General features: G+C 41.1%; 1 protein-coding gene across 6 annotated transcripts in view; it reads left to right on the forward strand.

Annotated features, from left to right (window-relative positions):
- FBXO8 (F-box protein 8) overlaps positions 1-24,790 on the forward strand; it is a 34,664-nt gene extending 9,874 nt beyond the window's left edge. For 2 of the 6 annotated variants that reach the window (XM_006022224.3, XM_025202421.1), the window contains exons 3-7: positions 1,594-1,933; positions 12,685-12,811; positions 20,515-20,633; positions 23,023-23,219; positions 24,130-24,790. In XM_006022224.3, the coding sequence (XP_006022286.1) occupies positions 1,605-1,933; positions 12,685-12,811; positions 20,515-20,633; positions 23,023-23,219; positions 24,130-24,317 (960 nt within the window). In that variant the 5' untranslated portion in view covers positions 1,594-1,604 and the 3' untranslated portion in view covers positions 24,318-24,790. The remainder of the gene's footprint in view (positions 1-1,593; positions 1,934-12,684; positions 12,812-20,514; positions 20,634-23,022; positions 23,220-24,129) is intronic. The other 4 variants (XM_025202420.1, XM_006022226.3, XM_025202419.1 and 1 more) reach the window with 3 other exon arrangements.
- Positions 24,791-25,954: the final 1,164 nt, after the last annotated feature.

The following is a 25,954-nucleotide window of genomic DNA, read 5'->3' on the forward strand; positions in this document are numbered from 1 at the left end:
TAAATTTGCTCTGTTTCTATATATTTTCAGCAGTATGCCAGAACTAAATGTGTTAATGTAGATACAGACTCGCCAAGCTATAGTGAATAGTAATATTGTAGCCCTGATTTTGTGTTCTAATGTTTCCTGATATGGAGCTGGAGTGGTGGCGTTCATCTGTAATGTGATAGAACTATTAAAAGACTGCTTTGCTAACACTTCTTTTTAATCGACATTTGGTATTTCTATAAAAGTCCCAGTTCTGGGATTCAGCTGTGACATTGAAATCTCAGGTGTCAGTTAACCCTCTCACACATTCTGAATATCCAAAGTAATGAATCGGTCCCTGATCTTTATCTTAACAAGTAAGCGCAACACTTCCAAATTTAGTTTCAATTCCAAATTTATTAGGATTTTTCTTAATTCTGATCCCTGCCTTTAGCCCAGGAGTGGGCAAAATATGGCCCATGGGCTGGATCCAGCCTGCCGAGGGATTTTGTCTGGCCCACAGCAGGTCCCTCAGTCCCACCTGGCTCAGGCATGGTGGGCAGCCCAGGCTATAGCACACGCAGCCCATCCCGCCACCCTGAGGCATGCAGCAGTGCTGGGGTGGCACAGTGGCTGAACTCTATTTCCCAGCAGCATCGCTCCTTCCAGTGTCCGCATCCACCAGATCTGGCCCTGCTGCCCTGGTACCCTGGCCCATCTGCCCCACACCTGCTGCTGGGAGTGAGACTCATGCAGGCAAGGCACTTGGCCAGGTATATGGGATGGGGCTGTGAGCAGGCAGGAAGCTGCATCTAGGGCCCAGGCCAGGATCTTTGGGTGGTAACTGTGGGGCTGGGACCTAGGGTAGAGTCATGAACTGCTCCCTGCACACCCCTGCCCACAGAATTGGCGCCCACCGTGGGGATGTGTAAGCAGCAGATCATGGCTCAACCCTGACCCTGACCATGCTCTGTCACCACTTTGTGACCCCACCCTGTGATCCCAGCCTCACTTGTCTGTCCTGATCTCCACCCACCCGGAGCCCCATCCCACATAGGGAGTTTTGATGAGCTGTTGCACTGTGGGGGTGCTGACCCAGCACACAACAGCTCAGCAAAACTCCCTCTGTGGCCCGCAGGCCCAAATAATTGTCCACCCCTGCTTTAGCTTACTACATACTATCACACATCAAGGTAAACTGTCTTGTTTAGTTACATTTCATATCACATTGTTTACGCAGGTCATGCGAGTAAATTTTTCAGCTAAACTTGAAAACATAGTTAACTTGCTATAGCCCCTTGACTTGCATATTTGATTTAGTAGGCGTTTGACTCAGTACTGTTTTTATAATCAGGCTATGAAAATTCATTCAGTCAAATGTTGCTATGCTAGTTTCTGATACTTTTGTTCTCAAATATTTGTTCAGTTGTTTTACTGTGGACCAGAGATTAGATTTGTACTGTAATTACTGATAAGATTTCACTTCCTGTTTGAAGGCCAGTTCTACACTTAGTTATCAGTGCAAACCTGACCTTGCTAGCAAATTTGGTCTCTGCTTATGAGTGCACAGATCTCTTTTTTTTTTTTTTCTGTTTTAAAATAACTTTATTTGGTTTTTACAACCAGCAGGCTCGCAGATGGGTCAGGGGCTGTGGAGAGTTGCTAGGAACCAGCAGCTGCAACATCAAGGATACAGCGGACAAAGCTATCTCTCCAGAGAGCATGGTAGACGAATCACTACTAACAGTATTTCCAATGCAAGTCATCGCAAACAAGCCCAAGGAGGCATTGATATCTACCATCTGTTGAAAACAAGAAAATCCAAAGAACAAGAAGGATTCATTAACCTGGAAATGTTGCCCCCTGAGCTTAGTTTTACCATTTTGTCATACCTGAATGCAACTGACCTCTGCCTGGCTTCTTGTGTCTGGCAGGATCTTGCTAATGATGAGCTTCTCTGGCAAGGGTAAGCTAATGGGAGGTCACCTGCATGTTTAAGGATTAGTAGATTTATAGTTTGTTTTCACATACTTTCATTTTTTTTAAACAGTTTCAAAAGTGAAAAGTTACTATTTAGCTCAAATTAATTAACTATTTTATACACTTTGTTGGCTGCCTGCTTTTATCGTTTTATAAACAAATGTTGTGCAAGTCGATTCGGATTTGACGTGAGGAACAAAAGCAAAGTGAAAACCCAAGAATGTATTTGTAGGTGAATACAAATCAATTATTAGAAGAGATGTTCTTACGCAAGGGCAAAAAGCATACTTGGTACAAACTTGTGTGCATATTTGTACATATCTTGTTTGTCATGTCACACATTAGAGAAAACTAAGAGTGTATCTTCACTGCGGTGTCAGCTGAACATATAATTCAAGTGTTATCCTTTGTTTCATGCATGCAGAAGAATAACTAGCCTAACCGCACCTTGTCATGCATCCACAGATGCATAACAAGCAGATCCAAGGAGGTGATCCTCCCCTTCTGTGCAACGTTGGTCAGGCCGCAGTTGGAGTACTGCATCCAGTTCTGGGTGCCCCACTTCAGGAGGGATGTGGACAGCATCGAGAGGGTCCAAAGGAGGGCCACTCACATGATCGGGGGCAGCAAGGCAGACCCTAGGAGCGGAGGCTACAGGACCTGAACCTGTTCAGCCTCCACAAGAGAAGGCTGAGAGGGGATCTGGTGGCCGTCTACAAACTGGCCAAGGGGGACCAGCAGGCTATGGGAGAGTCCTTGTTCCCCCAAGTACTACCGGGAGTAACGAGGAATAATAGCCATAAGCTGACGAAGAGTAGATTCAGGCTAGATATCAGGAGGCACTACTTCACAGTCAGGGCGGCTAGGATCTGGAACCAACTTCCAAGGAAAGTGGTGCTCGGTCCTACCCTGGGCGTCTTCAGAAGGAGGCTAGATAATCACCTACCCGGGGTCGTTTGACCCCAGCATTCTTTCCTGCCCATGGCAGAGGGTCGGACTTGATGATCTGCTCAGGTCCCTTCTGACCCTACCTACTATGAAACTATGGAGTTACTTGGTATCTTTAAACTCAACCTATTTAACCCACCAGCGATGGAATTGCTACTGATAATCAAGCCAGTAGTGCAGCGAGGACTTGGCTACCCCTTGCTTTTGAAGTTATTTTGCAGTGTTATTGTTTTCACCTGAGTTGGGTTAAATGAACTCCTCTCGAACTCAGCTAGCAGTATAGCGAACACAAGGTCAGTTGTACTATGGAAACCTACAGGTGCTTTTCATTGCATACCAGTGGTGTCTCGTAAGCACAAGGCTATAGTGGGTTCAAATTCTAAGTCCAACATAATGAATCTAAATTGAACAGCATCAGAAGGAAAGAAGAAGAATATAGTAGAATATGTGTCATATGGCAGTGAGAGCAAGAGATTCATAGTAAGGAAAGAAAGAGCAAGAAAAAGTCAGAAGTCCATTATGTAAATTAAACGCAGACCTTTACTACTTACACATTACAAATAATCATGCCTTCATAAAGTCCAGCTTACATTCACCTTACCATCAAGATGAAACCTGAACCAGTATTTGGCCAGGACTGATTCCAGAGTTAGGCTACATCTCTTTGAAAGCTGAAGATTTGATTTAAAGACTTACTGTCCATTTCTGTTTTGCTTCAGCCAATGGACAGTTTTCATGCTGTTTCTGTCCCTATCCCAAAAGTTTCCCCTTCCATCCCATTACATAAGACATGTGTATCCACATTTACAAACATTTTAACTAGGGCTGTCAGTTAAAAACCACTAATGGGCACAATTAACACAAAAACAAATTCATGCTTTAATTTTTTTAACATGAGTTAATCGCTGCTTCTAGGCCTAGGCCATGCGTACTGGGGGAAGAGCACCCCTCACCCTCCTCGCTGCTGCCGGGCTCCACACGCATACGTGTGGCCAGAAAGTAGCCGGGCAGGGTCAAGCTATCTAGGTGTGGGGGCTGCAGCAGGGCAGGGTGGGGTGCCTGCCCCTTCAGCAGGGAAAGTAGTATGGGGGCCATTTTTTTGGAACTGGAAATATGGTAAACCCTAGTTTTGACCCTTCTTGCATACTGTACTTAATCACTAGGCAGAGATTAGCCTAGTTCTGCTCTGTTCTTATGGCACTGAGTTATAATTGAAATTAGTTTATCTGCAAATATAGAAAAAAGCCCAAAATATTTATAATAAATTGAGATGCTATTATTGTTTAACAGCACAATTAAAATTTTAATCAATTGCCACTTTTTTAATCGTGATTAATTGCAATAATTTTTGTTAAAAGCACTTTGGCATTTTAACTTCCAGTAGCCAGGAGGAGGAAGTAAGGGGCCACCACTTAGACACAAAAATTTCATACTGAATCTAAAAACTCCTCAGTGAAAAGCTGAAGTAATATGTTCCATGCAACAATTTGTGCTGTATTAAAAAAAATAAATTTGCAAGTCTGTTCACATAATCCAGTATAAAGGCCACTGGTGAATAGCACTGCTTGTTTTCTTCTGGTTCCACAGAAATCTTAGACTAGGCACACAGAGAACTCTGTTGAAAGTAAAGCCCATCAAATCTATGATAGATGTTGCATAATCAAATTCTCTGTATTTTTTTTATTATGTTCTACAGTTACAAACCAAAAAAGCCCCTATTAAAATTATATTACTTGGAATACAAAATCAAGCAAATGCCAAATTTACATGACTGTGCAATCTTGATTCTCTCCCTCCAGTGCACTTAGACAGGAGTCTGCTGAATAAAATAGCACCATTACAGGCTTTGCTTATAAGTTGACTGAATTTTCAGGTTCGATTTTAGGAAAATCAGCTTTTTCTCTAGGTAGAAAAAGATACCTACATATAAAGTCCTTGAACTGCTATTACCCTTAGAAAAAACCCAGAGAGAATCAAATAGCCAACATAGGACCAAAAGGACTAAATGTACAAAAAAATACTAAAATAAAAAAGAAATCTCTATACAAAATTATTTTGTCCGAGGCTAACTATATTGTCTTCAGCCAAAAACTCCAAGTCAGTACATATTAAGAACAATATTTTAGTTACTGTATTTACTTGAATATAAGATAAAAGCTTAATATAAGACAATCCCCCAGTAATTAGATTCTGTGTATGGAAAAATTGTTATAATAATTCTCTAGGTATAGAATCTAAATATTGGAGGTTTACCTTGAATTTGTCCCCCTCCTGCTGCTAGAGCAGGGAAAATAAATGTGGGAGGTCAGGTAGCCCTTTTGTCCTAAGACCCTGACCCAACTTCTTCCCTCTGCAGCTCCTTCCCCTCCCCACTTTCTCCCTGGTGCCTTCCTGTTGGACAAGGAGTGGGCAAAATATGGCCCGTGGGTTGGAGCCAACCTGCCAACCGATTTAAATTTGGTCCACAGCTGCCCCTGAGGGGCATGGAACTGAGCCCTGCCCGACAGCCCTGGCCAGCATGCACAGCTTCTTGGCAGGGATGCTTCTGGTGTGGCTGCAGCTACCTGGTTAGTGTTTGGCTTCTTCCACCTCTAGTGGCTCCTCCTGCCCCTGCTGTGCTGTTCCGAAAAGCAGGTAGCACAGGGAAATGACAGCAGCCGTGGGGACCTGTGCCTGGCACCACACACCCAGCCAGGAAGAGGAAGCAGCAGCTAGGCGGCTCCTGTCCCAGCACATGGGGCTCCAAGTCCGGGTCCCAGCCACTGTCCCTCTCTGCCTACCTAGCATGATGGGCAGCCAAGTTGGGTGGAAGGTGGTCTGGAACTAGAGATTCAAATGCTAGGACGAGCCACCTGACTGAAGCATTCTCTTAGCCTGGCTAGCCGTGTAGTGCCAGCACATGTCCTCACAGCTGCTGCCCTTCCCCTTGCTACTTTCTACATGGAGCAGTACAGCAAGGGCAGAAGGAAGAGCCACTGGAGGCAGGGGAAGCTAAGGTGTACCCAGGGGACTATAGCAGCACTGGGAGCAGGCCTACCAGAAAGCTGTGTACACGGGGTGGGGCCATTGGTGGACACAGGCAGGAACACAGTGAGCTTCCCTGGGCAGGGCCAAGCAGGGATTGGCTTCTCGTGGAGTGCTGTGCAAGCACCCACAGGCTGTGTGAGGGGAGAGGACCACACCTGCACCTGCCTGCACTGGCCCTCTGGCCACCTGCTGCACGTGCCCCCTGCCATCCCTCCCCCTCACCTCCAGCTGGATCCCAGGACCTGGTGCACAGGCACCCCCCCCCCCAACACACACACACATGTCACCCCGACACAATATACAAAAGTAAGACTTTATTTTGAGCTCTTATGCAATTGCCTCCATATACACTACTCAATAATATTAAAATATGTTGTAACAGATGCTTGATTTTAGTATATGATTTGGGGTTTTTTATGTAATTAGTTAAAATGATATCTTCTGAAAGATTTTTTGTTTGGTCCTTAGCCAAAGTAATTGCCCACCCCTATGTTAGTTCCTGTTCTCCCTGAGTATATGGAAGTAAGAAGCAAATGTATAAGCACTGACCTTGAAATAAACATAGCTGTAATAATTTGCATATAAATTTAGTTCATCCAGAATTGATGCATTTTACATTTTTTGAAACTGGTGCCAGTTTTAGCACATAAACACTCTTTTAAGCAGCACTGTGTATCTACTTATATAGTGCAAATCATGCATGCTATTAATCCAAAGCCAAAAGGCATATATTCCATTTTAATGGGCCCCAGCAGAGTCAACAGCATTTCAAGCCATGGTGACCCCACAATTCAACACTGCTTAGTATGTGTGTGTACTCCAGGAGACCCTCCCCCCTCACAAAGGATCCATGTACTAATTAGCCCCCCACTCATGACTGGAACCAGTAATTTACTGGTAAAGACCAGTAAAAATCGTCTTTTTTTGGCTGATGTGACCAATAATGTCACCGATAAATGCTGTGTGCATGCGCCCAGCATGTGGCCAGCCCAGCAGCTAGGAGAGTAGTGTCCAGCTGGTAAGTCTGTTGGGACGAAGGAGGGGAGGAAAGGGGTATGGGGGAGGCAGATCAAGGTCCCTGTGGTGAGGCTGGGGCTGGGGCAGACATTGCCCAGCTGGGGCAGGGTGGAGTGGGGTGCAAGATGGAGCAGCGAGCAGCTCATACAGAGGAAAGGGGGGGGTAGGGAGTGGCTCCTGCTGCTGCATGCAGCCCTGGGGGAGGAATGGGGGTGCACGTCCCCCAGATCTGTGAGCAGGGTGAGGGTGGACTGCTGCTGCAGACTGGGGGTGGGGGGTGTTGAGCTCTTTCTGGTGTGCGGGTTGGGCCAGGGCTATGCTCAGGGCAGGTGGAAGTGGCAGTGCTGCGAGGGGGCTGTGGGGTGGGCTACAGCCACCCCAGAATTCACCATAGCCCTCCTGCTCCCAGCATTGCCGCTGCCCACCCTGCCCTGAGCTCAGTCCTGGCCCAACTCCCCTCTCCCCACTGGAAGGAGCCTGGTGCCAGCCCCAGGCTGCAGTAGCAGCCTGCCCTCACCCCAAGGGGCACACGCCGTCTTGTCTTCCCCCCAGACAAGCCGCTTGCAGCTTGGTCCCATGCCCTGTCCCGCCCCAGCTGGGCAGCACTTGCCCCTACCCCAGCCCCACTCCCTCCCTCACTTTGGGGGCCTCAGTCTGTCGTCCCCCCCACACATACCCCTTACCTTCATCCTGCCTCTTCCCCCCAACAGACTTCCCAGCTGGACGCTACTCTCTAAGCTGCCGGGCTGCATATCGGCAATCGGATCGGTATGGGCTGATATGGCTCATTAATTATCGGCTGTCAGTATTGGCCGAAAAAATCTTTATTGGTGCACCCCTACCTCCTACCAGGAGCACTGCCTCTAACACTAGTTTGAGATTTTAATCGTATATTGGAGGAAGAGGATAGGATGGGGAGCAACACCTCATGATTAGATAGGCCCTCACGGATGTTGGCAAGGATGGTAGTGGAGCATAAACTACCAGACACACAAAAGGAAGTTCCTGGAGTTGACCGTAGGTTACTAGAGTGGTCCTGTATAGATTTCATGTTGAGGTCTATAGCCTAGAAAAATTGAGTGGCAGAGAGAATACCGGTTTTCTTCTCAAACCACCTGCTACTGAAGACAGTGTTGGAAGGAACAGCCAGTAGAGAGCAGTGGAGGATAAATACAAGATAATTGGAAGATGAATGTGTGTGCAGATGGTATAGGAGCCACTGTGAAAAATGGGGAGTAATTAAAAGGGTATATACAAATACAGTGAAATGGTGGGAAGAAGTTAAAGAAAGAATATGAGCCCCACATGAGCATGTGGGGAAAAGAAGGGCCTGGGAAAAGGGAAGAGGTTTACAAGACTGCAGTGGAGACAGCAGTGTCTCCCATGGCTGTCAGAGAAGGGATTCCTGGTAGCAGAGGAAATTGTGGAGACACAAAAAACCTATTGAAGGAGTGGCATAGAGAGAGCAAAGAAACATCTTCCTTACGAAGGCTGCCTGGATGGAAGAAGGAGAAGAATGGTCCTACTTATTTTCCTCTCCTTCAAGAAAAGTATTAGCCATGCAGGATGAGAGAGAAGTGCGACAAACAAAGACAGAAGAGATACTGAGTGCAGTAAAGGAGTTTTACTAAAATTTATACTTCAGCAAAGTTGCATCAGGGAGCCCTTGACTCCTTTTTGATAGGGTTAGAGGTGACATTGGAGGAAAGTGAGAGACATCAGCTGGAGAGGGCATCGACACTGGGAGAACTATGGGAGGCAACCTGAACCTTCAGGACAAAAAAGATCTCAAGGAATGACAGGCTCCTGGAAGAATTTTACAAGACTTCTTGGGATTTATTAAGCCCTGACCTGTTGGTGGTGTTCTAGGAGTATGTGGCAAGGGAGCAGCTTCCACATGCAGCTTCCTGCTGGAGTTCTGGAAGCCCCACGTGGAGGTATGGAGCCGGGCAGCCCAGCCCACACCACCACCATCCCCCACCCCCCCTGCAGTCAGGAGCTCCCCTCCCCACTTACCCAGGTGCCCAGTTGCACAGCTCTTTGCCTACATCATGGGGCTCTCAGCTGGAGTTCCAGTAGCCCCACAGAGGTGGAGGCACAGAGCCCGCTGCCATTAAATTATGCTAAATTATGCAGTTATGCACAGTCATGCCTTTTATGGGCAAAATTGCACATGTACATAATTGTATAATTCCCCAGGGTATAGTACTGGTATGGGTACTCTATTACACTTGGGGATTGTGTAGAACAGCCAAATGCCCCAGACAAACTTGTGGGGAAGGAAGCATATGGCATGTGATGTGGGAGTGTCAGTTTGCCAAAACAGTCTGGGGAAAGGCAGAGAAGCTCCTACAGTGGCTGAGTGCTAAGTGCCAACTCACATTAGAAGTAATTCTGTGTGGAGTGTGGCTGGGACCCAAAGAAAGGATGGAGAAAGAGTGGGGAAAGCAGTAGTGAGATTTTGCATAGTATTGTGGAAGGTAAGAACTTACTAGTCTTGTAAAAACTGGAACTTTCTGTATAAGATGCCTTGCATTTGGGCCTGAGCAAACTGCACTGGTATTGTTGACAGGACACAAGAGAACTAGGTAAGGAGCAAGTAGTGGATTTATGGAACAGAGAAGACTGGAGATGCCTAGGAGGATGAAAAAATGAGCCCTGAGGGGCAGTGGAGCTATAGCCAGAGACTGGAGGTTGGCAGATAGGAGCAAAGACAAGACATATATGGAATAAGGGTTGATAGGCATTAATAGATGAGCTTGGAGAGTGATGGGGAGCAGTGCAATATTTAGAAAAAAAAAGTGTCCAGGCCCCTGGATTAATGGGAATTTTGAGAAGGAGGGAATGGTTGGAGAATGTATAAATATTTTGTGTTTTTTGTTGGTCTTATTTGTTGAAGATTTGGAAGCTGACAGAATCACATTTTAAGTTTTGATACGTTATTTTGTTTTCTTCTTAGTTGATGCAGATTCTTGTAACGTAAGCTGATGGAAACGAATTTATATGTTTTTGATACTTTTATAACAATAAAAAAAGTTCCCATCAGTATCTTTGCCTAGTATGAGCCATGTTATTTATAGTCATGCTCAGGACTGGCTACATTTAATCAACTTCATAGTTGGTTTTTATTCCTGAGCACATGCTGCTTTTGGCAATAGTTTAATGATAGAGTGGGCACGTCTACACATAAGCTTTAATGCACAGTAGACTATTTTACTGCACATTGAAGTGTCACGTAAAAACCGTGACATTACGCTAATGTGTAGTAAAAGTCGTCTGTGCATTAAATGTCACTAAAAAAGAGCAACTGTGCTACTGCACATTAGTGTAGCCTAATGCGCATTAATTTAGTACCTCACATTGAAGGTACTAAATTTAATACACATTAGAAAAGGTGCATTAATGCACATGTAGAACGCACCACAGTATATTTAGTGAGGTTTCCTTGTATGCAAATATAAGTGGCTTTTTTCCCCGTGCTGGTTAGCGGAAAAAACTTGATCTACTATTCAAGTAAATGCCCTGAATGGTATCTATTTACATGTTTTTTAAAAAAGGTAGACTCTTTATTGAAATGCCAGATTAGAACAACAGTCCTATATTCAAAGTTTACACATAATCCCCAAAACTGAGGATCCAAAACAGCCCCAGTGAAAAATCCACATTCTCCTAACTTTTTGAAGGATGTAAGAAAAGAGAAACTGATTGGCTGTGTTTACAACATTTTTATGCGGAGATGTCACTCAGATTTGACCTCTCCTAAACATGTGAGCAAAGTACATTCAGCTAATTTGTGTTTTGGAAGAATTAAACAGTTGATTTTTTTGGGAGGGTTTTAATTTAACCTCAGACTCTTTTTAGTTTAGTGCTAGAAATGTTCAAGACTTAGTCTTTTTCCAAATAATAAATGCACAATCCACTGAAAAAAAAAACAAATGGTTTTCAGATCTTAAATGTGCGTTCTTCTGAAGTGTATGGAACTTACTCAACTTTCCAAGGTATTCTGCCATCTCACCTTGTTCCCTGGCTTTGTGGCTCCTATGGTGAACTGCCACATGGCATGCTCTAGAGCAAGTGACCTAAGGTTTCCTAACTCCTTGTTTTCTGCAGTAGAGCCAGGGAAGCCTCAACTTGACACTCTCAGGCCCTCTCAGGCCTTCTGATCTGCAAGCCTCCATCATTATGATTGCAAAGGAGGTTGGTCCCCTCAGCAGTCATCCATTGTAGCCCTTCAAGGTGCCTTGCAAAGTCACCTGCTCTGTACAGTACTACCATATTTTTTGGTGATAGGTCAGCCCCCTACACTTATAAGTGGGGCTCCGGGTTTTCTGTTTCGCGCAGAAAAACAGGGAAAATGATGCTGCCACCCTGCACCTCCACTTCACAGGAACAGGGCTGTGGCGAGGAAAGGGCAGCAGCGCCCTTCTGCAGGTCGAACAGGCACCACCCGGCAGGCCAGACGCAGGGGGAGAAGCTTGCACGTGGTGGCTACCACTGCCATTGACCACCCTGCACCGCCACTCTGTGTGCGGCCACTGCTACAACTCTGCAACTAGCTTCCCCTACCCCCCACCCCCCGGGCATGCCTCAACTGACCGCCAGAGATACACTGCTCAAAAAAAGGTTGAATACCCCTGTTTTAAGCATCTGCATTCCCCAAAGATTCAGTCTACATTGAGTATACACCAGTCTAGGCTGGTGCATAGTATTCCCTACAACTTTAACCCTGGCCTGTTATAGGCTATTTTGAGTCTGGGTATTGCCACCTGAACTGAGGCAAGTCTCTGCTGGACACTAGTAAAATATACCTGTTGGGCCAACAACTCTGTAGAAGAATCTGCCCAATTTATTTTCAGAGGGGACAGAATCCCAATCCTGGTGGCAGGAGAAAATGGAACAAGAAAGCTTGGAGAGAGAGAGAGTAATGACTGGGACTGGAGGCTAGTAGAAGAGAAAGGGAACTAGGGGGCTGGGGGAGGGCACTGGATAAGGGAACTAGGACAAGAAGAAAAATGGAGAGGGAAGTAGAAGTCAGGACTGAAATTGAATTAAGTGGGTGAATGGGAGTAGAACTAGCCTGACAAGGAAATTCTGGACTGGGACATAGAAACAGGATTATAAAAGAAACAGGTCTGGGATGAGGACAAGTTGGAGGGTATGAGGCTAAAAGTTTCAAAGGGGGGCGGGCTGGGGCGGGAAGAGGAAGAGGAAAAGGAATCAGGTCCCTTAAAGCACGTTCCCCTGCAGAAACTTCAAGAGAATGCAAAATTCCAGCATCTGTTCCACTGCTGTAATCAAATGACTGTAAAACCCACTGGCAGATTGTCTCCTTTCTTTATCTTACTATGTAGTCTATGTAGAGTACAAGTACTGCTGCTATCACTTACTCCATTAGCTCAAGTGTCAGAGGTCTCTGTTGTAGATTTAAAGGTACAACTTTGCTGATGAACCATGTGGTTGTCAGTATGATGCCATATGTTGGAATTTGGGTTTGGGGAGCATGGGGAGGGGGTTGACATTTCGTAAATCACACCCAAAATAATGTATTAAAATACTATATAAAACAGTAATCATATAATAAAAACATTATTATTAGGCATGTGCATGAGAATAAAGCTTATTCTGATGTATTATAACTTTTGAGTACTTGGTAAACTTGATAATGATCTTTTTGTGCATTTTGCTGTGCGTAAGAAACAATATACAACAAAGTATTTTCATACTAGACTATTCCTATTCTTGTAGGTTGTGCAAATCCACTTGGGGTCACTGTTCTATATACAATAAGAATCCACCTCTAGGATTTTCTTTTAGAAAATTGTATATGCAGCTAGATGAAGGCAGTCTCACCTTTAATGCCAACCCTCATGAGGTAAGTGGAATATCTCTAACACTAGTAATAGCTGCTGTAATCTTTTAAAACTGTTGTATATGGAGAAAGTTGAGATTGTAGCACCATTAAAAGTCAACTTTTAATGTGTATTTTGATTTGTTGTGTGATTTCTGAATACTAGAGTATGGAACAGTTCTGATCTTTTCTGCTTATAGTACCTGTATACATCATTGACACGGCTTGACGCATAAGCACCTGGCATAGCAATCTGACCTATAGATATCAGAAAGTCATGACCTCATAGTATCATTAGGGGGATCCTAGTGTATTAAAAGTGGGGAATTAAAAAAAAAGTCATATATAAATAAATATAATAAAATCCACTGTGGGATATGGTCTTAAGCCTTCTCCCATTGAAGCCACTGGTGAAACTCCCAGTGATTTCAGTGGAGCATGATTTAGTTCAAAAGGTAAATACAGTTGCCCACAGTCTGGAATACCAGTTGATTCTAGATTGTATCCAAACCTGTTTTACAAGCCTTCAAATACAGGACACATCTTTAATTTCTAGGTGAAAATGTTGAAATAATGCCTATATTAACTTCCCTCAGCTACCTCTAACTAACATGTTTTCAAATAATATGTAAGTATACTTTGTAGCCAGAAGCACCAAATCACACTACTAGAAGGAAACAGCTAAACAAATACATTTTCTGAAATAGTAGTTTATTTGACTTCTCTGAATATTTGATATTTTTTTATTTAGAAAATGTATACCAATTCAGTTACATGGCTTATGTGCAATAGACTATTTATTATACAAAAAATATCGTCTCAGAAATAAAAGGTTGTTATTTATTTAATAGTAATTAACTAAAAATGTAATTGGTCAACTCTCCTGCAACTGCTTTCTCCCAGCCCGGTTTCTTCACTGCTTAAGAAGTAAACTTTGTTTTAGTTATACCAGGTTTTAGCCTAGATGTGCAGTTCAAAATCCATCATGACTTTGAAAATACTCTCTTTTGTATAAAATCACGCTTCATTCATCATATTGCTGAAGAAAAAATGGTAAACAAGACTGAACAAAATTGAATGTTCACTTCCTAAGTATACTTACATAACCAACACAGCAGGGATATGGAATATATCCAGAGTAGAAAGAGAGTGCATATTCCCTCTCCCAATTTTCTGTTTAAGACTAAATGGCTTACTGTTTCAACAGGATACAGAAAATCTATATTTGCAAGTGCTGCAGAAAATGATAAAGCAGTCGTATGAGCCTCCAAAACAAAATGATTCCATTTAAATTTTATGAATTTCATTTGCCTTGTCACACATTTTTTTTCTTTGACTGCTTAAATCTATGCTCTTTTCATAGATCAAAAAATGTAATACTTGGCAGCTTCTCTGATACAGTACAGAAAAAGGGCACAATCCTACAAGGCCTTCAGCACCTTCACTGCTAATTGAACTTATTGATACCTTTCAGTTGAAGCTAACAACAGTTAGTATTGCTTTCCAACATATTCTTAGCAAATATGCTGTCAGAGATGAAGGTTTTTAAATGAGACTTACTACTGAGGTGATATAAGTGTTACCTCGGCATACCGATCTCCACTTCACCTTGCAGTTTTAAATGGATCTAGTAATCTACACTTCCTGTCCTAAATTACATTGTGCTGTTATTTTCCAGTGTCTATGTAAAGTAATCTCTGTATAGTTTAAAGCATTTTGGTGATTCTCTGGAATAAAAATGTAAAATAATAGTGTTAATTTTCATTTTTTTAAAAGCAATTGTAAATATTAAATATTTTAATTTATGTATTACAATACATTTGATAGTTTGGGATTCATTGTGGTCTATATATCAAGGGAAATGCAAACATTGTGCTTCAGGCTCACTGGCAGCTTGGGATCTCATGGTATCTCCTAAGGCTTCTATTTCTCTCTCCCTGTGGAGCACCTTAGCCTGGCAGGAAGCATTCGGGGGCTGAGTTCCAGAGCATTCCTGAATTTTACAAATACGATTGTTTTTTCTTCTTTACAACTGTGATTATTGGAAGAATTATTACTATAAGGACACTGTGACTAGAATATGATATATGATATGATATATAACATTCTACTATTACAAATTATGTGTCTACAAATTTCCTGCCCAACTCTGCTTTACATTTGATAACAGACTTGATTAAAATATTATAAAAATAAGAATACCTACAGCCACAGGAGCAAGATTCTCCAAAGGACTCCGCCCATATCATGAAAATGGGTAACCAGGCTCCACAACAACAGTTCCAGAGCTAGCAGTGGCTCACGGGGTGGGGGAGAGCCATCTGCACACTTTGTGGTAGGATTCTCTGGTTCGCCATTGTTGTGTGCATGGCGTTGTGAAGTCTGCTGTAATATACTGTATTGATTGTGTGCATGAGCTTGCATAATCCATGGCAAGTGACCACATTCTACTGAAAGAATGTGCCTAGCCACATTTACACATAATGTGAAAGCCTCCCTATGCATGTGCAAGACTTTGTTTTACTTATTTTTATTTTTTATTCCATTGGCAGCACCTTTGTAACTAAGAACTTTTTAAATATTAAATCCTTATACAAAATCATTCTCCTGCTCTTAAAATTCCTGGTAATCTCCCTACATCTCTCTGCCATATATTATTCTAAATTGTGTATAGTATGTGTGAATTGTTTTCCATGCAATATTCATTTCATATCATGCAGACTTACTACTATATGAATTTGGCAGTGATCATGATTTGTATTTCATAGTTTTATATACTCTTTCTGACTCAGTATAAGATGTATTACCAAACTTATTATATCAGGCTTTGTTGTACACTTAAAATGGGAGTGGGAGAAGACTTGTAATAAAAGAAGGCCCAATTTATATTTTATGGCTAGTGATAATAGTCCTAATAGATTTTTGGGTTGTTAATATTTGCATTTAATTCCTGGCTCCACTAAATTGATTGTCAAAAATCTCACATTTCAGTAGACCCAGGGATTTTGTCTATGGCAAATAATGCAATAACTTTCTAAGTTACAGTGAGTACAGGTGGTGCACAGTATTTATTAATATTCAGTTTACTTTTTATTCCTTCCCCCTTTTTTCAGTTGCTCTAATTTCTTGTCAACTTTCTTTGCACTTTTTTTGGATGAGGGAGGGCAGGCAGGAATAATTTTTCTATGGTTTGGTTTCCTAATTTTAAGGTGATTATTTTAGAAGTTGGAGCAAAGATGTTCAATCTGTTTTAATTATGCATGTGTGTGTAGGGGGATACACCCTTTTCCATATGTTTCTATTAAAATCTTTGTGCAAGGTTAATTTAATAGTTCATGGCAAGAATAACAAAAGTTTGACTTGTTTAGTACATCTCTAAAAGAGGTGCGAGGGAAATGGATTTGTTTACCTTAAGTTAATGAAATTTGAAAACGGAATATCATATACACATAGCAGATTTTTTTTTCATTATCTTAAAAAGCAAAATTGGCAAGATTGGTTCATCCTCTTGGGAACTCTACGTTCTAGAGTTTCCAAGCCAAAAATATCTTTGAATCTAGGAAATTAAAAATTGTGCAAAGTTTCTAACTTACAACATTAAGTTAAAAATAATTCATTACAAATAATATAAATTGTTTTTGAGATAATATTTTAAAGACTATATTTTGAAGTCAGCATGTTGAGAACAGCAACAGGACCAGCTTTACCTCAGTCTTCTGTTGATATGTAAGAGGAACTGTCCAGACCTGTGTCATAGGGAAAAGTAAATTAAGATCAACTAAAAATCTTAGCAGATATCACTGAACATGCTATCTACTGATTTCTTAAATCAGGTTTTTTGTATTTTACAATTATTTACATAATTTAAGTTGCAGCCAGTTTTCTGTGAGCCCTTATATTTTTTTTTTAACATAAGCTGGGAAAAATGTTTCACTGTCCCATATTTCTGAATTATCTTAACAATTCTGTTCAAACTGTAAAACAAATCTGCAAGTCTGAACACGGAAAATTTCAGATAAAATTTGACTAGTTTCAGAAAGCTGTGTGTGTTTTTTAATGCAACCTTAATTATCTGTAATAGATGATACCAGAAACCTACCATACTACATTTACTATACTATGAAGGCTGAAAGAACAGAGCTGAAAGACCAGTCATATAAACTATCTATAAAAAACAAAAGTTACATTAAACTTGTACTTCTGGTTGCCCGCTTCTCTTTACCTCTGACTGCTACCTCTGATAAAATTTGTTTAATCTGATCTTTTCTTCCTCAAAACCAGTCTTTGTCAGCTTTAGTAACTTCAGGGAACCCCAACCAATCTCAGAAATGTAAAATGTGCTCTCTCTTGCCAGGCATTTTTCTTGGATCCAAACCATATTTACTGCTCTTAATCCATTTCTGTGTAACTTGCACTATGCCAGTAGAATCTGAAGAATTCTAGTAATGGCATGTTGAATATATGAAACTTAAAATAAATTTAGGAAAAGCCATTATTTCTGTGAACATTAAAGATAGCAAAGAATTTGGTCTTTTTCCTTTGTACATCTGTGATGGAAGCCGCATCCTCAAGGCCATAGATAAAACATTAATTTAAAAAAAAAAGCTAGCATAAAATATTAATTAGTATATTGAAAATATTTTGGATAGAAAAGAAAACAAATGCATAAATACTGCAGTAATATAAAATGAAGTGAATGCTGATATTAAAAAAATTGGCAAGTAAATATCAGACAATTTCAGATAACCTGTTTAAAAAAAAAAAGATTCCTACACAGACGACAATACATCCAGAAGGGTGTCGTCTTATGAAATATCAAAGAGTGTATCAGACTGTATTGGCTCTAGGAAGAGACGGTAACAACAACTACTGATGGGTTTTTTTGTTTTTGTTTGTTTTGGGAGCAGAAATAAGTATTAAAGTTCTGCTGTAAACTAGTTGCAGTGGCAATTGAGTTATACTTTGGGCATGTGTAAAGGAACGAAGTGAGCAAGGAGACCACATAGTTAGAGGGAGATTAAAAAATAAAGGGTCTGTTACAGAAGATACATAAGCCAAAAGAGGAGCTACTAGCTTGTGTGATAAGGACCCTACAAGAAGATGTGATTTTAAAGAGCCTTATGTCAGAAAGAAATGATTTGTAGCATCTCCCAGGTGAAGAAGAATATGTCCAATGGTTTCTCCTGTAGAGAGTGACATTTTCATACTGCTAATTACATATCCAAGTTTGAGAAGGAAATATGGAGGCTTCCAATAGGTCCTTCTAGTGCTTTTTTCTGAGGAATAAATGCTAGAAAGACAGTTTAAAAATAGAATACTGTTATGTCCTCTTCCTCAAGGCCCCAGTTCAGAGCAGTTTAAACACATTTGTAACTTGAACATGAACATAAGTGCTTTGCTGAAATGACATGCCAAGTTAAGGAGAGAGATTTAAACACACAGTCCAGCAAGATAGTATAGTTGTTTCTTTGCTTTGTGTCATAGTTGAGCAACTGTCAAGTACTTGAGGTACCAAAACCAAAAGTAAAATCTGCAGAGATCCACAGGGAGGAGAACAATGAGTAGGCTCAGTTCCTTAGCTGCTGCTACCTAATTACTTACTACAAGGACGAGGCACCTACATGTGTGCTTTACTGCAGTTGCTTAATTAGCTCTGCTGTAAAGCATCGCCGTCTATGCGTGCAATGTTATTAGGGCACCAGAAGCTAATTAACTCTGCTGTAGGATAGTACTGCCCAACACAAGTACTGTCCTATTGCAGAGTCCTTTACTTTGTCGCAGTATACATGTAGATGGTGACCAGGCTGACTGGGGTATGAGGGTGCTACAGCGCAGGGGCTGCCTGCCAGCTAACCCTGCACTGTAGCACCCTTGTGCCCCAAGCAGCACATTGAGCTGGGACGGAGCAGCTCCGGGGTGGCAGGCTGACTCTCTGGGCCCCCTGCCACCCCAGAGCTGTGCTGCCCCAGCTCAACATGCTGCGGTCCTGGGCATATGTGTAAAAATGCTGCACCCAGGAGCAATAAACTCCAGAACGAACTGTGCCAGAGTTTATTTAGGCGCATTAATAGCACATGTGCCCAGAAAGATCTTTTTTTGCTTATTCAGCTTTTTAGAAACAAGTTGTGTATTATAGTCTAGAGCCTAAAATTATCTGGATCCAGATTTCCTTACAAAGAGTATTGTTTTCTCTTAAAATATTTATTTTGTTTTTAACCAAGGGGACTTTGTTGCTTTGGGTAATACTTTCTTCATATATACAAACAAATATAATGATTAAGCTTTATTAAAAGACTAGGTAGCACATTGTTTGTGGTGTATGTGTGTTTTCTAGCCTTTTACATGTGTTTTAGGCTTAAATTGTTCATTATTTTCTGAAGGCATATAGTCTAATTTCCTGTTTGCTTGATGTGAATTGTCTCTTCTGTCTTACTAAACTGTGCGTCTCACTTTTTGTAAAATAACTCTCCAGGTTAAAAGCTCACTCTCTATTTATGCCAAATTGGCATCAACAGGAAGTTTGTTTATGTATAGAGTGACAGATTGTCCCCCATGTCTTAATAGCCTTAATAGGAACTCCAGAGGCTTGCAAACTATTGTAAAATCCTTGACATCAGAAGATTTATAATGCAGAAAAGATTTTAAGGATTATCTTTGTTGACTTTATTGCAATAGTACATTTTTATAAAAAGCAGATGCAGACAAATGCATCTAGTATGTAAAACACAGATAAGGTAATATATTTAGCGTATTTCAACATTATAGGTTCCTGTAGTGGTGGTATAGGATTGCCACTTGAATATAAGCCCCTGTTTTCAATGCTTAAAAATTCCCCCACATTTACATTTGAGATTTCTTTTTCTTTTTTTTTGTTAAAAGGTTATATTAAAAATATCAATTAAGCTGCATTTGATTTGACCATGAGGGAAATGGTTTCATGCTTTGAGATACCTGAATACACAAGATGCATCCAAAAATATCTTAAATGTTATTTTTTAGTTCAATTTTAAATCTGATTTGTACATACTCCTCACTGAGAAATGTGTGCTTGGCAAAGTTTTTTAAAAATGGCAGTATAAATAACATATGATATATGTTCATTCTATCACTTTTTAAATTATTTTATAAAATAAGTCAGAGTTCTATTTGATTACATGTCTACACCTATCTGCACTGGATGTACACTTTAAAATAAACACACCTGCATTAATCCAAGTCATTATACATTTAAACACATGCATCTAGTGTGTTTATTTGATTGTGATGCTATTTACATGTGAGAACGCTGAAATCAGTGCTTTGATGAAAAAGAAATTTAAAAGCTAAAACACAATATGGCCAAGATTTTCACATGCATCAAAGTTGTGAAATTTAAAATTATCAGTCTTATAATAATCTTAACTACAGTGCATATTTGTATGTAGTAAAAATATGTTTATACTGTAAGAGAAAATAGAACCAAATTATACTTGTTACAGGATCCATAATTTTAAATTTCCTACTGTGAGAACATGTAAAATCTCAACCATAACACTGCATTGTTTCTTTGCATTTGACTTGTATAATAGTTTTAGATTGTATTTTGCATGTTGAAATGCAGTTTAAAGGATGGGGTCATTATACTAAAATCCTAATTATTAGGATCATGTTCTAATATTACTAAATAAAGTATTGGCAATAAAAGACGTGTAAAGACCAAACTTATATAAAAATGTCTTTTATCTCAGGGAGTCAACTACTTTATGTCCAAAGGTATACTGGATGACTCATCAAAGGAAATAGCCAAGTTTATCTTCTGTACAAGGACACTAAATTGGAAGAAACTGAGAATCTATCTTGATGGAAGGTACTTTGAATCCATCACGAAGAAAAAAATCTGTATTCATTTTTCATCTGTAACACTTTAATAATCACTATTTAACTTGCCTTAATATAATGATTTTTTTTATTAAGATGTTATTCTTAAAGCAGAAAACTTACTCTGTTATAATATGTGTGTGTATGTGTGCGCGTGCAGGCACCCCCCCCCCCACACACACACACACGTATAACACTAGCTAAATATAGCATTTTTAATATAGTGAGAGTCAGATAGCACACAACTTATTTCTACTTTTTCTGATCTGAGCATAAATTGTATTGAAGTTTACAATGCTGTATAACAGTAGTGTTCAAACTTTTGACTCTGTGAGCCAGGTGAGTGATATGGGGCCAGTCCATGGGCTGGATCAAGCTATACATGCCAGAATCAGGCCCTGGGGTCCAGCATGACCTGCTCTCTGCTCAGGGAGTGAGCCCTGGGGCCTGGCACCACTCCCTCCCACCCCCATGCACTGGGATTGAACCCTGAAGGCAAATGATCTAGGAGAATTCTCCCAGGTTTATTCTCCTGGTAGAAAAACTTACCCAGAAAGCCCTGTACAGACATTTGAGCTAAGCAATAAGAATAAACCTGGGAGAACTCTCCTAGATCATTTGAACATGTATATGCAGGTAGTGTCTAGTTACAGATACAACTAATTAAACATGTTAAAAATCAGGCTTTCAGAATAGAGTGAAATTCATTCAGGATATACGGAGCTGATACAAATGCCTTTTGCAATATTTAAATCCCATGGGAATCCATGCTTATGGGAGTTCCGCATTCATGTACACACACACACACACACACACACTGAACACCAAAAGAATCCGTACCAGCCAAAACATTTTGATGTACAAGGGAAATCTGGAAATGAGACAGGAGGAGCAAGGGATCCACAGCTGTGTTGATTCAGTGTCTGAAACCACGCAAGTGGGAATTTTAGAGATAAAGCCTCCAGAATTCCAGTTTGTGGCTTATTCTTTTCACATCTGTGATTTCTACACTCTATATGGGTAGAAGTCCTCCTTAAAATCTACTACTCACTCTTTGTAGAGAAAACATAAATTTCAACCATAAGGAATAGGAAAAATATATATGTAGCATTTAACATAACATAATGATGTTATACAGCAGAGCCATTCAACCCCTGCCTGTGGGCCAGATGTGGCCTGTGGGGCGCCCCACCAGTCTGTAAATTTGTCTGCAGAAGAGTGGTGGAACCTCACCCTCACCACCAAACTTGTGGACCCATGGGGAGCCCCAGGCCCTGCATGCTGGATTGGACACTCAATCCCAGTGAGCAGCGCCCGGCAGGGGCAGCACTGGACCCCAGGGCCCAATCCTGGTGGGGAGGCCCCAGACCAAATCCTGGTATTGGGTATTGCCAAGCCCCTGGAGACCAGTCCTGGGGGAAGTGTTTGCCAGGCCCTCAGGGCTCAATCCCAGTGCATGGGAGTGGAGGGGAGTGATGCCAGGCAAGGATCACTCCTGAAGCAGAGAGCAGGTGGTACTGGACCCCAGGGCCTAATCCTGACGTGTACAGCTTGATCCAGCCCATGGACTGGCCTTGCACCACTCACCTGGCTCAAAGAGACAAAAGTTTGAGCACTACTGTTACATAGCACATAATACAAGCTGTATAACAGAAAGCCTGCAGCGCTGACGCTGGCCTGCCAGGAGGCCTTAGAACAATAAGTACTGCAATCTACGCATGGGGTGGATGCGAAGCATTCAGGGGACATGTTCTGAGCCCTGTTTGGCTGGGATTTACATACTTTCTCCCTGCACCTGTGCAAGGGAAGGAGGTCAGGGAGTAGGCAAGGAGCAATGCTCTCTGGGATTCCAGAGGACTATTCTGCGGCTTCTCTTGAATGGATGCCTGTACGGATGTTTGGTCTCCTGAAAGATTTTATCCCAGAGCAGCCATTTTTGCCCTGGAAGAAATATCATGACCATCTATATACACTTATGGTTTTTCCTGGGGAAAAAAACAACTCTCCCAGGAGAAATTGAATGTCTGTAAGTAGCTACTTTAAAATGTCTTGTACTGTATATTTGCTCCTTTATTCTGGTTTCAGCTTTGTTCAGGTAGTATTGCAGTCTTAATTTCCTGTCATGTACTACCACTGTGTGTGCTTGCACCTGTGCAAGTACAAATTTAGAATACTGCTTTATTGTGGTTTTTCTGCACTAGACTGTGCACTATGTAGTAGATGTCTGAGAAACTGTTCTTGTGTTTTTGGATTTTCTTTACTTCTCATGAAAAAATATAAAGTCTGAAATCAATTTTCACTCTAAATTATGAATTCTATATTTTCATATGTAAACTGTTAAAACATCTCTCTCTCTCTTTTTTTCCTTTGCCAACCAGGCGAGATGTTTTAGATGACCTTGTGACACTGCACAACTTCAGAAATCAGTTCTTGCCAAATGCACTGAGAGAGTTTTTCAGGCACATTCATGCCCCTGAGGAGCGTGGTGAATACCTTGAGACTCTCATAACAAAGTTCTCACACAGATTCTGTGCTTGTAACCCTGATTTGATGAGAGAGCTTGGCCTTAGCCCTGGTAAGCAGAGAGAACTTTTATATAGTGAATCCGAATTTATATTTCTGTGTATACTTGGAAACTGCCACTTTTTTTAGTGGGTTTAAATAAAGCTGTAACCAGGGGCAATGCCTAGGGGGTACACACAGGTGCACGTGCACCTCCTACGCGTGGCGGTGCATTCCCTGCAAAAAGATGCTGCCAGCAGTGTCCCTGATTGCCCTTGGCCGGTACCAGCGCTGCCAACAGCACCTGCGGGTGGTCACCAACCCGTGCTTGCCATCCTCCCCGCCCCCTGCTGATAGTGCTGGCTGCATCTGCAGGAGCTCCTTGCTTCCCGCTGCCGCCAGTGCAGCCGTTCCCCCCTCCCCCCAGCTGCCGGTGGCACACGCTGTTCATGGCTGTAACAACATTTTTTTTAAAGCACAGTACTGAATGGGTGTTGGACATGAGCATATTCAGCATACAGACATCTCCGACATATCTTTAAAAATATCTGAAGATTCTGATTCTCCTTTTGTACACTATTAAGTGATTTTTTTTTTTTAAAAATGAATTATTCTACTGCACCTTTTGCCTTCCTCCTCTGTGGCTTAATTTTATAGATTCTGTAGGCTTAAGTCATGAAAACATGTATGTTTAACTTATACCTCCTAATCATCTCATAGAAATCAGAATGAATTGGCCTCTTTGAAATGAAAGTGTGTCTGTATTCCTGTCCATAAAGCCCTCTGAACACTCTGGATGCAATATAAAATAGTACATTAATTTGAAATGATTTTACTATCATTACTGCTACTTAACAGGAATAGATTCATTTTAGTCAATAAAGTTAATTATGTGCATATTTACAACAGGAGACCATATGCTTGGGCAGGGACACACTTAGGCTTCTAAAAACAGTAACTTCAAAACATTTTCTTTTCTTTAGATGCAGTGTACGTACTATGCTACTCTTTGATTCTGCTTTCCATTGATCTTACCAGTCCTCATGTGAAGAACAAAATGTCAAAGAGAGAATTCATCCGAAATACAAGACGTGCAGCTCAGAACATCAGTGAAGATTTTGTAGGGCACCTTTATGACAACATCTACCTTATTGGCCATGTGGCTGCCTAAAAGCACAATTTGCTAAGACTTAGACTTTGTAGTTTAAAAAACTAAATCAATCCAAGGAATTAATTATTTTGTAGATATGGGGGTTATATTAGTGCTGGTCATTCTAACCTCTGTATACAATCAAAATGTGTGTGTGTGCGTGTCTTACCTTTTTTTAGCAATTGAACCATGGGATCCAAAGGATTTGGGGAATTTTTTTCCATAACTTTGCTTATGTTTTGCACAAAGCAGTTCCATTAGTTTGACATTATACTGACGTACCATTTATGAATGTTAAACTGACATTACACTTTTAAGCTGACAGTGATGGATTTGTGCATTAGATTTGCTTGAAAATTTTAACCAGTTCCATAATTTTTTTAAAATACTATGTAATGTGTACATATTTAACTAAAGAGATTTATAATCATAATTATTTTATTGTAAAATATTTTAACTAAAGGTTTTTCTTTTCACTCTTAAAAAATAGTGTTGTATACTTTTCCTTATACATTTCATATGTTGCTCCTGTTTCCATCACACTGGTTTTCTCAACGGTAAGATAAAGAAAAGTTAGTCTGAATAAGTGTTTGTTCCAGGACATAAGCAGTTGTGAGTGTCCAGACTATCAGTTAGTGTTGTATTTATTTACTTGAATTAATTGGCAATTATTATAAATTTAAGTTAAAACAGGATTGAACACTTTTGTGTAGACAAACCCTAAGGCTTTACATAAAGGTAGATAAGAAAAATGGTGTTTTTTAATACTGAGTTGGCTAACATGGATTGTTAACATTCTATACCATGTAAGTTAGGTACATTTGCAGTTGTGTTTCTTAATTATAACTTACCACTGGGGTGGCCAGCCTGTGGCATGAGCAGCCTCTGCATATAGCATATGGCAGATGAGACATAAGACAGGCAGCACAGCAGCAGAAAGGAAAGCAGCAGATCAGGCAGGGGGCACATGGCAGGGCAGCAGGGCAGGCAGAAGAAGGGGATCAGAGTGGCACTCTCTTCAAAAGAGTTAGCTCCCACTTACTTAGGTTATGTCTGGATTGCAAAAAGGTGGTTAGAAGTTAGTTAAACACATCATTGTTGTCCTCAAACTCCACTCCTCCCATCTAACTACAATGCAGGGGACCCTGGGTTAAATATAGCTACGTAACAGGTTATAATATGTTACTATTACATAAGGTCTGGCCATTCAGATTCATGGTGAGACTCTGCAAATTGAATATTTCCTGTCCCTCAGAAGCAGTCTCTCTCAGAAAGCTAATATCAATGAAGAAATCCAACATCAGCTCAAATGTGTAAGTGCAGCCTTTGGACGCCTGAGGAAACAGGTATTCAAAGGTTGCAGCATCAGATCCAAAACCAAGCTCATGGTTTATCAAGCAATTGTGATCCCCAGCTTACTGTATGGAGCTGAGGTGTTGACAACATACAGGAGATGCCTTAAGTGTTTGCAGAAGCATCATCAATTCTGTTTGTGAAAGATCCTTTGAATCCAGTGAAAAGACAGACACACCAACATTAACATCCTCTCGCAAGCAAACACCGCAGGCACTGAGGTGATGATCATCCTACAGCTTCACTGGGCCAGCCACATTATCCAGATGTCCAATTTCAGACTCCTGAAGCAAGTCTTATTCTCC

The sequence above is a fragment of the Alligator sinensis genome, unplaced genomic scaffold, assembly GCF_000455745.1.
Source record: "Alligator sinensis unplaced genomic scaffold, ASM45574v1 scaffold211_1, whole genome shotgun sequence".
Classification (NCBI taxonomy): Eukaryota; Metazoa; Chordata; order Crocodylia; family Alligatoridae; genus Alligator; species Alligator sinensis.